The sequence below is a fragment of the Passer domesticus genome, chromosome 3 (assembly GCF_036417665.1).
Source record: "Passer domesticus isolate bPasDom1 chromosome 3, bPasDom1.hap1, whole genome shotgun sequence".
Lineage (NCBI taxonomy): Eukaryota > Metazoa > Chordata > Aves > Passeriformes > Passeridae > Passer > Passer domesticus.
In genome coordinates this window covers 42,186,593-42,201,602 of record NC_087476.1, presented here as the reverse complement: position 1 = coordinate 42,201,602, position 15,010 = coordinate 42,186,593, and the positions used below count along the sequence as shown (strand labels likewise).

Here is a 15,010-nt window from a genome sequence, read left to right as displayed (position 1 = left end):
AAACAATATAAATATACAAAAGTACACACAGGTGCGGTTACACGCAGTTTTCATCTCTGCATAATATAAATATAAATTCAATTTGAGAAATCAGTATCAATGGCAATGGAGTGGTTTCATATTCATTTATAATTTAATGTTTCTGTACATTTGATAGATACATTAGCCCCAGTGATAGTAAATAATCCTGATAAAGACTTTTGAAGGTTACCCTTACCTATCTTTTCTTTTTCTGTTCTGTCTAGAAAAATCAGTATGAAAACATTGATGTTGAAAAAATTAAATAATAAAAATTAATGATAACAAATAAACAAACAAAACAAAAATAAAAAACCAAACCAAAATAATTTTTTTAAATGACACCTAGAAAAAACACCAACAAACCACCAAACTCATCAGGTGAATTTTCCCCAGCCTTTCAAGGACACCTGTTATTTTGTTATAATGTAAATGTTCCTAGCTATCAACTTGTTTTGTTGATATATCAAAGTACCAATATATTGATATCCCACAGTCCTCTTGGGACATCATGCCTTCCAGCCCTTTCACCAGCTTTGTTGGCCTACTCAAGACACATTCAAGTACCTCAATAATATTTTTAAATTCTGGGGGGCAGAATTGCACACAAAATCAAGGTGAGGCCAAAATAACACCAAATACAATGGGAATTAGATAATGGGAATTTTAATACTGGTCTCAATAAAGAAATTGTCATTTCATTACAAATCAATGCCACCTGCATACTAGAGTGAACATCGCAACAAAATGACATTTTTCAACTTCCTTCATTTCAGTTAAAGCACAGGATTCAGTGCTAAAGACCAGCTCAAAACATTTTTATTTCTGAAATAATTTTTCAGCATTTACTTTGGCTTCTGTTCATAGATATAACAGATTTTTGGTGTTTATACTCATTCACTCAAGACCAAAACAAAAGTTAATTAAGAAAAAATATCCAGAACCCTGTTTATATCAATTTGTTCTGTTGATATATAAAAGTATCAATATATTGATATCTATACAAATGCCACTATAATTTAAGAGCTCATCATCTAATTGTTCATGTATTTTTTCCTTTTTTTTTTAATTGTCTGAGCTTCAAAAACTTATTTACAGTTTGTCTAGTCTGGTTTTTTAGCACAGAGATTAGAAAATGTACTTGAAATTAAGTTATTGTTTTGAGACCAATTAAATCCATTAGGACATGCAGATGATGAACATATTGTCATTTTTCCACTTTTCTTTCTTAAAGACAATTGACTGTAGCAAATCTGTAAATCTGAAAGGACTTAATTAGTGTCCAGGGACAGTTTAGTGGAATTTAATTAACAAAGAGACCTTAAATTACTTTAAGGGAGGAAAAAAGTAACTGGCCTCTCATTACATCCTGCTAGGAGGTTTTTTTAGTCTTGGGGTTTGGTTGTTTTCTTTAAGGTTTTTTTGGGGGTGGGGAAGGGATTGCTGGGGCTTTTCCTGTTTCTGCATTTTTTTTTTAATATGAAATCCTAGTTAAAAGGAATATGCTTTTCCCTTTAAAATGACCAAAGGAAGCAATACTTATCTTTTTTAGCAAGAAAAATGTTTTAGAGCCCTATTATGATTTTTTTCCCCATACAAAGATGGGCTATATTAAAAAAAAGAGTCTTGAAAGATAGAAAAAAAAAGGAAATTAAATCAGAGAAAGAAGCAGAAAGTAGCTATTTTTTAATGAAAAAAAATTAAAATAATAAAAGTGAGTGCAGGACTCTTAAAACAGAGATCCACAAAAAAAGGACTCACACATTTCTAATTTCCTGAAAGAAAAATCTCATCTACTTAGTGCCACAATACCTACTTCATAAAATACTATGAGGGCAGAAGCTTTATTATAATATTAAAACCTTTATCCATTTTATGTTCATTTTTATTTCTATTACCATATCCCCACAGTAAAAACTGCATCTCTTTTTACCTAGTCGAGGTAGAATTAACCTTTCTAGTTTATTCATCTACTTCATCTTATTTGTACAGACTTGAGTCTTCCTTATTCCACTGTACCCAACCTGATCTTTGCCCACTCCACTGTTATTGATCATATCCCTCTAGAAGCTTCCCTGTACCTATTTCAGCATGGCACAACCTCTATTTTCTCCTGTGGCAAGCTATCTTGCATTCCTCATTACAGCCTCCTGAACACGAGGCAGGTCTGATGAGCACAGAACAAACCAGTATTCTGAGGCTCAGTCTGGACTGCAGACATTCATCTTCTCTGACTTAGCCACTTCTGCACCATAAAGCACGGGCCAGGGTCTAGTTGCTACCCACAATGCATTAAAAACAACTTAAGCCTTTTCTCAAATTAGGAGTAAGGTGTACAGCTATTCCTTCTCTGACAATATAGGGAGAATGCTTCAAAGAGGGAAAAAACAAATTAACGTCTGTTCTTAGTAGTAATCTCTAAGATTATTACAAAGGGAGACTGGGATTCCAAATTTTCTCTCTTATTTCAAACTGGGCTCTAAACAAGCACTGACTTCCCCTTTACCAGCTTCATACCATCCTGTCTCAAATCAAATTAGATCCAGACCAAACACAAATATCTATTTCATACATCTCACAGAATCATAAAATAATTTGGGTTGGAAGGAACCTCAAACATCATCTAGTTACAATCCTATTCTCAGAGTCAGGGACACTTCATATTACTTTTTGAAGGCAGCTACTCTGTGGATTGAAAGGCACAAAAAATAGTATGGAAGACTTTGCTTACAGGGATCAGTCACATACATGGCTTTCCTTCATACTAGGTAGAAACTTGGGGGATTGAATGAAGTTGGACACGATGGTGCTGTCCAGGGGCAGCTAGACTGTGCACTTAGAGTATTAGTCTCTAGCATACCTCTGGGACTGACACTAGAGTTAACACGGCCTTTTACTGGCTGCAGAAAGTCAAATAATCACACAGCTTTTACAATTTGTTTTTACCCTAGAAGATATATCCCATACTGAAAAGATGAAGAACATGGACACAATTTTTTATTTTTTTTAGCTGTGAAGCAGGTATCTATCTCTCCTTTATTATTACAAAATATTAGCAATTCCTTAGAAAATTCATAAAACTGAGCCCTAACATTTAAGGAAACAAAAATATTTTTAGAAATATAAATAGTTAAATGGACACATGAAATCAAGCTTTCCCTCAGAGTCAACCTACCATCTTGCAGGACCTTGACATATGGGTAAGCCCTGATAATCTATTGGAGAATTATCCAGACCTACTTTATTCATGATTTACACCTTTTCTTCCTCTCTGCAACAAAAGTGTCAGCTCCCTTTGTATCCATATTTAGAATAATAATGATAAAAATACATAAAGCAATATGAATCTCCAAAAAAATATTAGTTTTAGCAATTAAATTATCACTGTAGCTGCTATACCAACATATTATTGTCTTGACCAGCATGCCTTTTGGAAAATTGTCCATTGAGATAAAGGAAATCCATAGCTCTAAATTGTCGTAAAAGGCATACATCATCATCCTCAACAACCATTCAATAAAGGAGTGCAAAATGTGAGTGATTAAAAGAGAAACAAAGAAAAAAGGAATTAAGAATTATATCCATCTTACGTTAAGGAATCACTGATCAAAGAGATAAACCAGACATAAAAAGTGATAAATATTTTTTATTCATTGCCTTATTTTAATAATTTAAAATTAAGTCTTAAATGGCACAAGTTATACAACACAATTTCTAAAACTTAGTTGAAACGTCATATTCAGCTCCAGTCCTAAACTCGCAACTGAATATTTGTCTTATCCTATGACAGGAGAGAACCACTTCCCAAGGTCAAGCAACTACTTCCTTCCAAAAATTCCTCTCCCCCTGCCTCAAAAACCACTAGTTTGCACTTGAACTCCAGCAGATATAAAATCTGCTTCTTTAAGACTAACAGTTTCTCATAGCTAAGAGATGTTCCTGTATGTACTTCAGAGGCAAGAGATGCTGTGGACTTCCCAGCAGTGTAATTTGCTTTTAAAAGTCCTGGAATTATCCATAGGAGATGCTACTGACAAAGAGAATTTGACAGTCTTTAAAAAGTAGAATTTAAGTTCACTTTACAGAACACACCACAAAAAAGAGAGAGGATAACCTTTTTAAAACGGACTGGATTTTTTATGCCTCTTCAGAGAGAAATAGATTTCAAGGGAAAAACAAAAAATATTGTAGATGAGATTATGGGAACAAGCAGTATTATAACATAAAGCGCCTGGCCACTCCAGAAAGAAATATCATTTTAAAGAGATTATATCCTGGAACAATTCTTTATGCTTTTTGAATATATTAAATAACTCAATCTACTAATTCATTGTGAAATTTATTTAAAAATTGTTCCAGAAAAGGTTATGTTTTGGGTTTTTTCTCTCTCGAATATTAACAGTAATACCAAATAGAACAACTAGATCACAATATGTACAAGAAAACCTTCTTTTTAATTTTCTTTCCCATTTGTATTTATGTCCTGGCTTCAAAACATGCTTTACTGAGATCAGGTCTATCAAGGCTGTCAACAACATATCTCTGGATATGAAAAGACCATTAAACATGAATTATTCTTTTTATTTACTTTTTTTTGGACAGAAGAGAATTACTTAAAATTATTGAGCAAAACAGTTTCAAAGTATTAAAAATACGAATTTTCTAACTGAAATTACTTTTTTAAGAGGTAACCTGCTCTTGAAAAAATAGTTAGACTCCAAATCAAGGTGAAATATCTCCAATTTACATCACCACAACTTACTTCTTTCTATCATCATTTGCTTAAAATTTGAGGATTTAGCTTCCTCTCCTATTTCAGAAAAATAATAGATAAAAATTTAGAAAACAAGAGAGGGGAAAAAAAACACAAAGCTACATATTGCTTCCCTTAGGTCTATAATGCTATAGTTTGATTTTAAAGCTTATATCAAAAGTTTGATTACCTGAAACTTTTGGCAACACCAGCCAACAAACTTGCAGTGAGGCAGCCTCTAAATGTCACTGCCTTACAATTTTTAAAAAGGCATATAGAAAAATATCATTATAAAGACTTATATGCACCATATTCTCTGCTCCCTCCTCACCTTTTGGTAGCTACACATGCATCTTATCTGAGCTTGAACAGCAAACAGTTGTTCTGTCCTGATCTAGTAACTGCTGTTTATCTAGCACAGTTAGTCTTCCCTACAGGTAGCTTCACTTTGTTTCCTGATCTTATTTTTTTTTGATTTCAGGTTTGGATAGAGAATAGCATCATGTAATGAGCACATCAACAGACTTCCAGTTCAATGAACCACAAGAAGAATTTGGGGCTCTCTATGTTCTTTTCCTGACAATGATGGATCAACCAGCATGAAAAAAGTTGCCAGCATTCCCCATAAGATTTAATATGTCTTCTTTGGCCAAGCACCTTCCTTGTATCTTCCACTGCAATAATATTTTCTTCTTAACCAAGGTCTTGTTTCTAACCACCACTAGACCTCAAATGAAATGTAAGTTTTACAGCATGTTTCAAAGATATCACTGTCAAGGTGAAACTGAAAGGCAAAACAAATTTTAGGGTGACTAAGGGAAAGGTGATAAACTAGTACATTTCTGCTGGAAAGTCAGGAGTTAATTTTTAACTCTTGTAAGTCATCTGTAAAACAAGCCTCTAAACTTCCTTTTGGTCCAATTGCTAGGAGCTGAAACCAGACTCCTTCTTCACTTCTATCTGAAGAAACAGATACTAAAATTTCAAACAAATATGGCATCTGTTTTCAAACTCAACCAACACCAAAAACAGCACCAGAATTTAAGCTTTCTACTTCACTGAACACACTAGTGTATTTTTTAAGTTACCATATTTTTCTTCCAAGTTTAAGTAAAATCAAAAGACATAGCTGTTAGCAACTGTTAAGACACTGCAGAAAACACAGACAGAGTGTGACCAATTTATTGACAGCTGTGAGCTCAAACACACAGAATTCAGCAACTGAAGCATACTTATGAGAATACTTATGCTAATAAGTCCACATTATTTGTTATACACTGCCTTACCAGTAAAATTTATGCAAACTATTAAAGATTTCCTAAATTATGAAATATGAGTAGTGACACCCTTCCTCCCTCTCTTTGTGTATGTGAATAGATCTGCACATAGCCTGATGCTTTGGCCTTACCAGTGCTGTCATCGTAAACAACAGTAACTGTTTTCCACTTGAAGAACTGCACAAGGTCAAGGATGGCACGGCTGAGTGACGAGAAATCCGGATAGAGGCTGACATAGAAGGAGTCCTTGTTGTCTGACACCTGATGCTTCCAGCGGGTCTGGATGTGCGGAACTCCCAAGGCGTTGCAGATGGATTGCACGGCGTTAGCTGAGGAGCTGTGCGATGGTCCGAAGATGGCTGCCACCCCAAGGGACAGCTGATCGCAGGCTGAAGAGGAGACAGAAGTCTGTCAATGATGAGAGGAAAAAATGCAGTGTGCCAGAAGGTATTGCACAATTCTTATTAAACAAAAGGCACTCCATGAAATATGATTGTCTTACTGACAGAGCTCCCTTCTTGTGTAACACTTTCACTTGTGCATTTCAACTTCAGAATATGCTTCCATGCTTTCCTTACTAACTGATTAATATTGACTCTCAACATCTACATAGTGCTCAGCTATGTTTATTAAACATTCCTATGTCAGTGGAAGTGATAAAGGCCAGCAATTGTGCGTCTTTTTAAAAGTACTGACAAATAAAACAGGTTTGTGCTTAGCTGCATCTTACATTTGGAAAAGGGTCAAATAGGACAGTATCCTAATATGGATTGTTTAAGTGATAACTTCTTCCTCAATCAGTCACCACTATTTCTACTGAAGTCCTAATTAGAAATTTTACATGTGAAGTACCTCACAGTTAATTTTCAGGCACAGAGTTAATTTCATTTAAATGGACATTTGAATTTCTGTATCTGAAATAGGCATGTTGGCTAGTACAATTTAAAAACCAATATTTTCCCTAAAATTAAATTGCTGTCTGTTAGTGAAAAAAAATTAAGTGTCCCTTCTTAAAAACTAGAAATGCTCAGTTTTGCTATACTTGTATGAGTAAATAAACTGGCCCTGAGAGTTGCTGACATGATACTGCTGTACTCAAGTGGCTCAGCTTCCTGTTTTCTGGTACATGGTGGCCCTACCTGTACTGTTCATTAGCAGTCCCTGATCTGTATCATCTCCCATGGCATACTCCAGTACCATCTTGTTGAATATTTTTTAAGACATTCCAAAAAGAAGGCAAGTAAAAATAATCAATACTGAGTTTTGGCCAATGCCCTGCTCCTATCTCATTCACTACCACAGGCATAACTTTCACTAGTATGCAGCTCTGAAAAACAGACTATGTTTTCTAGGAAAACAACTCATTTGGTTGAGAGAAGTAATGAAAACCAAACTAGACATGAGTATTTATATGGGATTTGATTAATTCTGTTACTCCACCATCAATGTTCCTGACAGCTGAGGAAACAAGCAGTAGAAACACATCTTGCTGCATTGCTTTTCTCATCAATTCAAAATTAATTGTTGTGCACATTCTCTTCAACTTGATGAAAATATTGCTAAGTCTTTCAAGTGCATTCCAGAAACTATGCTAGCATACCTTTTTATTGCTGCAGAACACCAGTGGTTTAAATAAACTTGTCAGACACACAGGATCTTCATTGCTATTCGGTGTGTTGCCTAAATGACTAGCTCAATAAAAAAACATTTATGCTAATATTGCCCTTCCTAAGAGTAATCAACAAGCTTTATGCAAATGTCAGTAAATGGGATCACTAACAACAGCAATAGCTACCAGATGGCTTTTCAATGGACTTTTTTTTTTTCCTCTTTCTGAGATGTGAATAATGCAATGCTTTCACACGTGATTTAATATGGCACTGGCTCTATCAGATGCATACCAATTTTCCTAGAACGTTGAGGGATATTTTCTTGCATTTACATTATTCTTCACTGAAACAGCAGCTTGGAAATATCTTCTTGACTTCAGGTTGCTTATTCATACAGTACCTTTAAAAAGCCACTAATATTTCATCTATATTCAACTTCAAAAGTTTGTGTTAATAAGAGGTCTAAACAGGCTATTTTTGATGCAGTGCCTGCCTGCTCACTAATGGACATGATAATGAACCACAAAAATGAGTCAAATGCTTAAACTTCATTGTTAAAATTCTGCTTTGGATCCATCATAATAAAATGAACCATTTTGTGTTAACCTTTAGCCTCTGATTCTGAACTAAAGCACCTGTGAGCACAAATGCAGTTGTCTGTATTGTGAATTGATGATGCAAAAAGCTATTAGTACTAGAACATTACACAGATTTTGATATAGCCTGAGCAGTTACAAATAAAGTGTTGCATTCTCATCCAAGATGCAAGTGGAATATATGCATTCTATTCAACATGTCTAATCAATAGCACATTGTCATTCTAATTTCATCTATTACAGTCTAACAAGAATTAGCAACATAATATTCAGGCTAGCAAGCCCCAGGTAAGGACTAAAAGTAGTTGCATTTTCTCAGGAAAGAATTAAAGTATTAGAGATCTCAGGAGAAATTTCTCTGCTGTCTGCATCATCCCTCAAGAACAGGGAGAAAATGTCCTGTTAGACGTCACAGGTCAGCATGTGCAGGAGTCAGGAAGCAACTGAATTTGGAAGGTGAGAAGGAAGGAAAATGAAAGAAACAGAATTAAGTTTCAGCACTTTTATTCACTGTTGGCTGAGATGGAAAGGAAAGTGTAATCTCTCTCAAGACCTGCTTAAATCCATTATCCAAAACACTAGAATAGCAACTCAATGATACTCTATTAAAAGTGTATTTTTTTCCTCTTTCTTCTACCATACATGTTACTCTGCAAAGAAATCATCTTGCTAGCCATAAATATTTAGCCTATAATTTTTCATACATGAAAAATGATCAATTTTCCTGACAATTTTTCTTAATAATCTTTCAATGACCAAACTGTACAAATAAAGATACTCTTTTTCATGCCTAACAAGAATCTTTGAATTATTTATTTGTCTAATAAACAGATAAACAGGTTAGCAAGATTCTCTGTTAATCTCTTATAGTAAAAGAAATAAAAATTTCCCCTCAGTTCTAAACTGAATATTTAATTAGTATTAAATTCCACTTTTAAGAAGTCCTTTATGTACATTAATCATGCCACAGGAGATTTCCCTTAGGTATAATTTCTAATGTTGTATCAAGTGTTTTCACTCTTCTTAGCCCACCATAATACATGTTGGGCCCAGATCACTCGGCAGATTTAGGTTAGAAACCTGCCATAAGAAACACAGGGTGACCTCCAATTCTTTCACCCTTTTTATTCTCTTGTTACATGCAGCATTCATACAAAATTAGCTCTTCAATTTATAAAAAAGTGGTTTTAAAGAACATGTAATACAGTGCTAAATTCAATCTTAGTGAGTTTTGACATGAGGCTTAGTACTTTCTTCCATAAATACTTATTGAACTTTTTGGTGTTTGTGCTTTCAAGGATACAACAATGACACAGAAACTTGTGCCTGTTGTCCTTGACTTAAATGTAAAGCAATCTGAAAATGTGGATTTTTTTTTGTTTGGTTTTTTTTTTTTGAGACTCAAAGATTTTAAAATTTAGAGAAAATGTTCAAACTTAACTTTTACTCTTAATTCTTCTGTAAACATATCATTTATAGTTAGGAGAAAAGAGCTTAACTCAGGCCTAGACATGTATCTGATAGTGGTAGTCCTAAGCACAGTCTTAATATTTATGCTTATTTTTATGCCATGCTGGTATAAGATGCACAAAATTACAATTACTACTTCCCTTTTGAAGTCTATGATTAACTATCTAAAAGCATTTGTGAAAATGCACTTGAAGTGATTGAATGTTTAAAATTGAATCCCAGTTTCAGTAGAATTTGAGGGAGCTTGGCATTTTACTGGATGAATTTTGAAGACAGTGAGATTTCTCACTCCACAGGAGCTGGTATAAGAAACACCCTAGTCACAATGTTCAGCAAAATTTATTTCAGATTTTAAATATTTAAGGGAATAGCTTTTAGATAGGGTTAATGGGAGCAAAGGTGGCAATGTAATTGTCAAGCAGTTACCATTACAATCTTTAATAAAGCAGCTCTTTAATGTCAGTGACAATAATGTCAGTCTCATTGCATATGGCTTCATCAGAAAGACTTTTTTCAGGAAAGTAAACTAAGTGAGGCTTAATTCTTCATTAAAGAAACTAAATATGCAAAAGGTTACCTTTTTTGGATGCTTCAAAACTGTCATAGAGATTTATCTTTTGTGTGTCGTATGTTAATGTGGTGTTTGGCAGAAGAGTTCTGTTTCTGTTGATTGTGTTCACAGCAAATCTGAAGGCTAATTCTTCTGCTCCCATTGGACCAGATTCCACACACTCAAAAATGCCTCCTGGTAGAGGAACAAAGAAAAAAAAAGGAAAAAAAAACACTAGTAAGCAAAAAGGAGATAAAATAACATCTTTAACAATCCTTTTGGAAAAGATTCTTCAACACAAAGTATTTAATTCCATAAACCTGATACAGTGCAACTCATTATTTTGATGAGCTTTGAGATGAGCACTAAATAAACCAGCAAGAATTAGAACTTACCTTAAGGAAAACCTGTTGCTTTTTTCTATTCAATATTCATTTTGGTATTGTATGTAAAAAAAAGTACAGCATTATATATTAACAAAACAATTTAAAGCAAAATAGGATAGGGATGAAGTATATTTAATTATTACATAGCTACTATCACTATTGTAACTATTTTATATAGTTAAACTTGAATACATTTTTCCCTTCCAGATCTTCCACAACCCATGTGTGTGGCAGTGGAAGGGAGACTTATGGATTCTTGCTTTCTACTTACAATCCATTAATAGTGAACTTGACAGTTCACTGAAAATACAACATACAAAGGAGCATAGAACTGAGGTGACCCAAATTGTCTCCACAAATTAAAATAGATATTTTAGAATGACTGCCTGGACTGATAAATATGTTGAGCAAAAAGTTCAGATTTTGCTCTTTTGACCTGATCTGCATGTAGATGTTAACTTCATTCTCAGTAAATACAGGAATCCAAGAAAATACACCCTGCATAACCTCAATCCTGCAAAGAAAACATCCCCAAACAAGGCATGCTATCAGAGTAGGACATGCCCCAAATAATAAACAATTTCTAGAATACTTTTGAGTCAACCTTCATCTTAAATGAAGCAAATATGTTTGTGAGAAAATGCTGTGCATCAGCTTTTCTAATTAATGAGATATCATTGTCCATAGAATGTAAAGTTATACATTGGATTAATATAAATAAAGTTATTACTTTGGGGTAATATAATTTATTCTTGGATCTGGAAAAGCCAAGAATACTAAGAATACTATGACAATAAAAGTAATTTGAAGATGTGTCCTTACTGTGGGGACATGGAATGGCTCAGAAAAATGATCAGTATCTTTATGGTCCCTTCAGCCCTCATTTTAACAGCGACCTGTCAATTCTAATGGACATACAATGGCCATCATCAGAGGATCTCTAATTACAAGGTATTGTGCCTCTGAAAGAAATGTTACTCATTCACTCTCTCCTTGCTTGTATTTATTCATTTCCAAAGTAGTGTTGCTACCTGGACTTGTACTGTCTAAAAAAATTCTATTCAACACTGCTACTTTCTCATCAAGAAGTTTTCAGAAGGTGAATATCCAGTGACTGGATCAAACTAAACTTGAAAAACTGCACTCAGTTTGTAAACAGTCTTGTGAGTAATCAAGCAGATAAATTGTTGGTAAAGTAAAAATATCTGTATTTATATTTAATACTGATAGTATTAAGTATAAAAGGCTGTTTGGTTTTGAAAATCTTCCTCTTGAAACACATTTCTCACTACAAAACTGAGGTGTTAACCTTTTTTTCCTGAAGATCAGCCTTTTAATTTCTGGCAAGAGCATTAGGAGCAGATGCTCATATAATATTACTTTAAAAGCGCAAGCCTTTGCCACCAAGATGTGACTAGAAATTATTTAAGCATTAGTCATTTCAAACTGGAAAAGAGGCAATGATGGGAAAGGCAGATTCTTAAGAAAAAATTCAATATCTAGGGAAATCCAAACTAATTGAGCATAGAATATATACGTACATACATATATATATTGTACATACATATATATGTATACATAATGCATACAATCAGTAAACAATATTGCCAAAAGTGTCAGAGCTCAAGCCACAGAAACTTAGATAATGTTCAGTAAATGTATAAGCCTAGTACTCTTTAAAACTCAAAAAAATGACCATGTTTATTTGCACAATAATGGAATATGAACATGAAAGACAACCTACTGCTTTTGAAGTTAGTGGAGTTCTCTGTTCAGGGAAACATTCTAATGGACAAGATTTTGTGCTGCTAAGACTTACAGAACCCAAGCCATGCAATTCAAATGGTGACATATAGGGAGACAGTATTTTGATTTGGGGAAAATACTTTTATATTGCTGCATAAATCTAAAAATTAGTTAAATTATAAGTATAGATATTCAGAGACAATAAAAAGATATTTCCATGAACAAAATGAAAATTAAGATATATTTCATAGGCCTTCCTATGGAGGGCACTTATTCAATTATAGTGGAGTAAACCAGTATGACACAAACAATTATGAAATCCTAATTATATACTAAGCTAAACGGATTCATTAAAAGAAATAATCATTACAGTTTCTTGGTTCTCCTGAAGTTTTTACATTAGCAGATTTCTTCTCTAATTTCCATGTATTTGAAACTCAGTATAACCTTCCTTTTTTATTCTTGCATTTTCCATTATGCTGATTTCTAAATCTTTGAGACAGTGGAATCCCAGAGACAGGGAATTCTCTGACAAAGATTCAGCCACTACTCCCAGCATGAAAAAAAAAAAAAAAAAAAAAAAGAGAAAGAGAAATTTTATTTTGACCTTGCCTATCTAGGTAACTCCTAATGTTAGTGACAGTCCATCACATAGTAAGACAATTTTATGAAGATGGCATCTCCTGAGAGTGGCCATGATGTGTGCCTACATACACAATTCAGTGATTTCTTCCCTCACTCACTGACTTATTCTCTATTCCTGTGATAAAAAAAAAAACCCCAAATCTGACATGATATGGTCTGTCTGTTTCAGGGTATATTTCCAGTCCTAAGAAAAAGAGAAGTAGAATAACCTGTTTCTATTGTTCTATGATTAGGATATTTTGCTAGGAGGAAGGAAAACTTATTTTCTGCTCCTGAATATTTCCACATTTTGCACTAGGTACACACTGAAATTAAAAATAAGAACCCTAGAGGAATATAAAGTAGACCATATATTTTGACATTCCTAGCTTTTTTTAAGTTGTAGGTTGTCAAAAATCCACTAGGTTCCTTTCATCTCAGTTTAGTAAAATATATAGTAAAATATTTTGGATGCTGGCAGGTGCAGGTTCATCATAACCTTTACAATACGAGACTCAAATCAACTGGCTCTCAAAAGTTCTCCATGTCCTACTAAATTGCAAAATGACTGAAAATGCCAGGTTCCTCAGCAGTGAATACAGCTTTGGCCAAGCTGATACAGCACATGGGGAAACACCACTGTTTCATTGAACATTTATTTAGTTTAAATTGAACTCTACTGCTAAGACCAGGAGACAGACGTGTCTGAATTCTGAATATAAGAATATATTAAAAAAACAGACCCTCATTTTCCAGATGAAGAAACCTTGTAAGTTTGCTTGCAAGTCTATGCATTAGATGTTTCCAGGATGCTCGGCAAAGACACATAAATGAGTTCAAGCTTTGACAAGAATTAAAATTTTTAAATGGTGCTTTTCCACTGCTGCATAAGAAATAGAAACTTATTCAGTAACTTTAAATTGACTATTGTGTTCCTGTTTGTTACTGAGTATGTAAATAATAGTAAAAAAATAAAATATTTTGAGTATTTTTAAAGACTTTGTCATGCAAATCCACTGGCTTAATACTGGGAGACAATCCATTAATTACATTGCAATTTTTTTATAAAATGGAAAGAAAAATAAAAGAATTGGCTTTCCAGTTCAGAGACACTCAATTACAAAGGGATAGTGGTATCCAGAAGCTGTCATAGCATACTGTGTCATGTTGCTCCCTCTCAAGCAGGCTTTTCTTTACTGCTGCTTTACTTTGTATTCAGGATAGCCTTATTAATAATCAAATAGAGGAATGCACTGCAAGCCTTTAGATAAGCAGACAGAAGAGTCATAAATCTTGCCATTTGTATGGGGACAAGCAGCCAAACCAATACCTATTTCTGTCTCACAGCTTGAAAAATGCAGGTGTTAGGATTTGCAGGTTTTTTAGCAGAGTCTATAGACCCATGGTAGGCAGAAACATTAGTTCTCAGATGCAACCAGCAGCACATCCTGGAGGAATGGCCTGAAATTCCACTACTACCTCAAAAACAGAAAGAGAAAACTTAAAAGCAGTAAAAAAATTGTGTATGTTATTCTTAACTTGCTTCAGAGGTCTCATACATGGCTTCTTCATTCACAGAGTTAAGGATAAGGCAGTTTGTCTCTGCCCTGTAATAGTGACACCAGGGAATATGGGATCATGTATCCACAGCTCAGTCTGTAGCCCATGAAGTTTTATAGGCTGTGTACAGTAGCTGATAGCTGTATAGCTGAGCACTTCCAGTTTTTACTGTCACAGTAACCACTCAGATGAAGCTCACTAGTTTTTTGGGTGGTCAACAGAGGAATATTTCAGACATGTCAATCCAAGCAAGATAAGCCAGAGCAATTAAATATTCTTCAAATACTTCATCTTTGGAGTGAAATCTGGGATAATTAAAATTTTCTATTAATATTGATATGAAATAATTACTTTCAATGTACCTGAAATCCATTAGGTTTTTTCATCAATTGACTCTATTAAAAAACCTTTATATGACCA

General features: G+C 34.1%; 1 protein-coding gene across 5 annotated transcripts in view; it reads right to left on the bottom strand.

Moving 5' to 3' along the window:
• GRIK2 (glutamate ionotropic receptor kainate type subunit 2) overlaps positions 1-15,010 on the bottom strand; it is a 357,572-nt gene that overhangs the window by 228,969 nt on the left and 113,593 nt on the right. For all 5 annotated transcript variants that reach the window (XM_064412796.1, XM_064412799.1, XM_064412798.1 and 2 more), the window contains 2 exons: positions 10,302-10,469; positions 6,180-6,437 (listed from right to left, as the gene is read on the bottom strand). In XM_064412796.1, the coding sequence (XP_064268866.1) occupies positions 6,180-6,437; positions 10,302-10,469 (426 nt within the window). The remainder of the gene's footprint in view (positions 1-6,179; positions 6,438-10,301; positions 10,470-15,010) is intronic.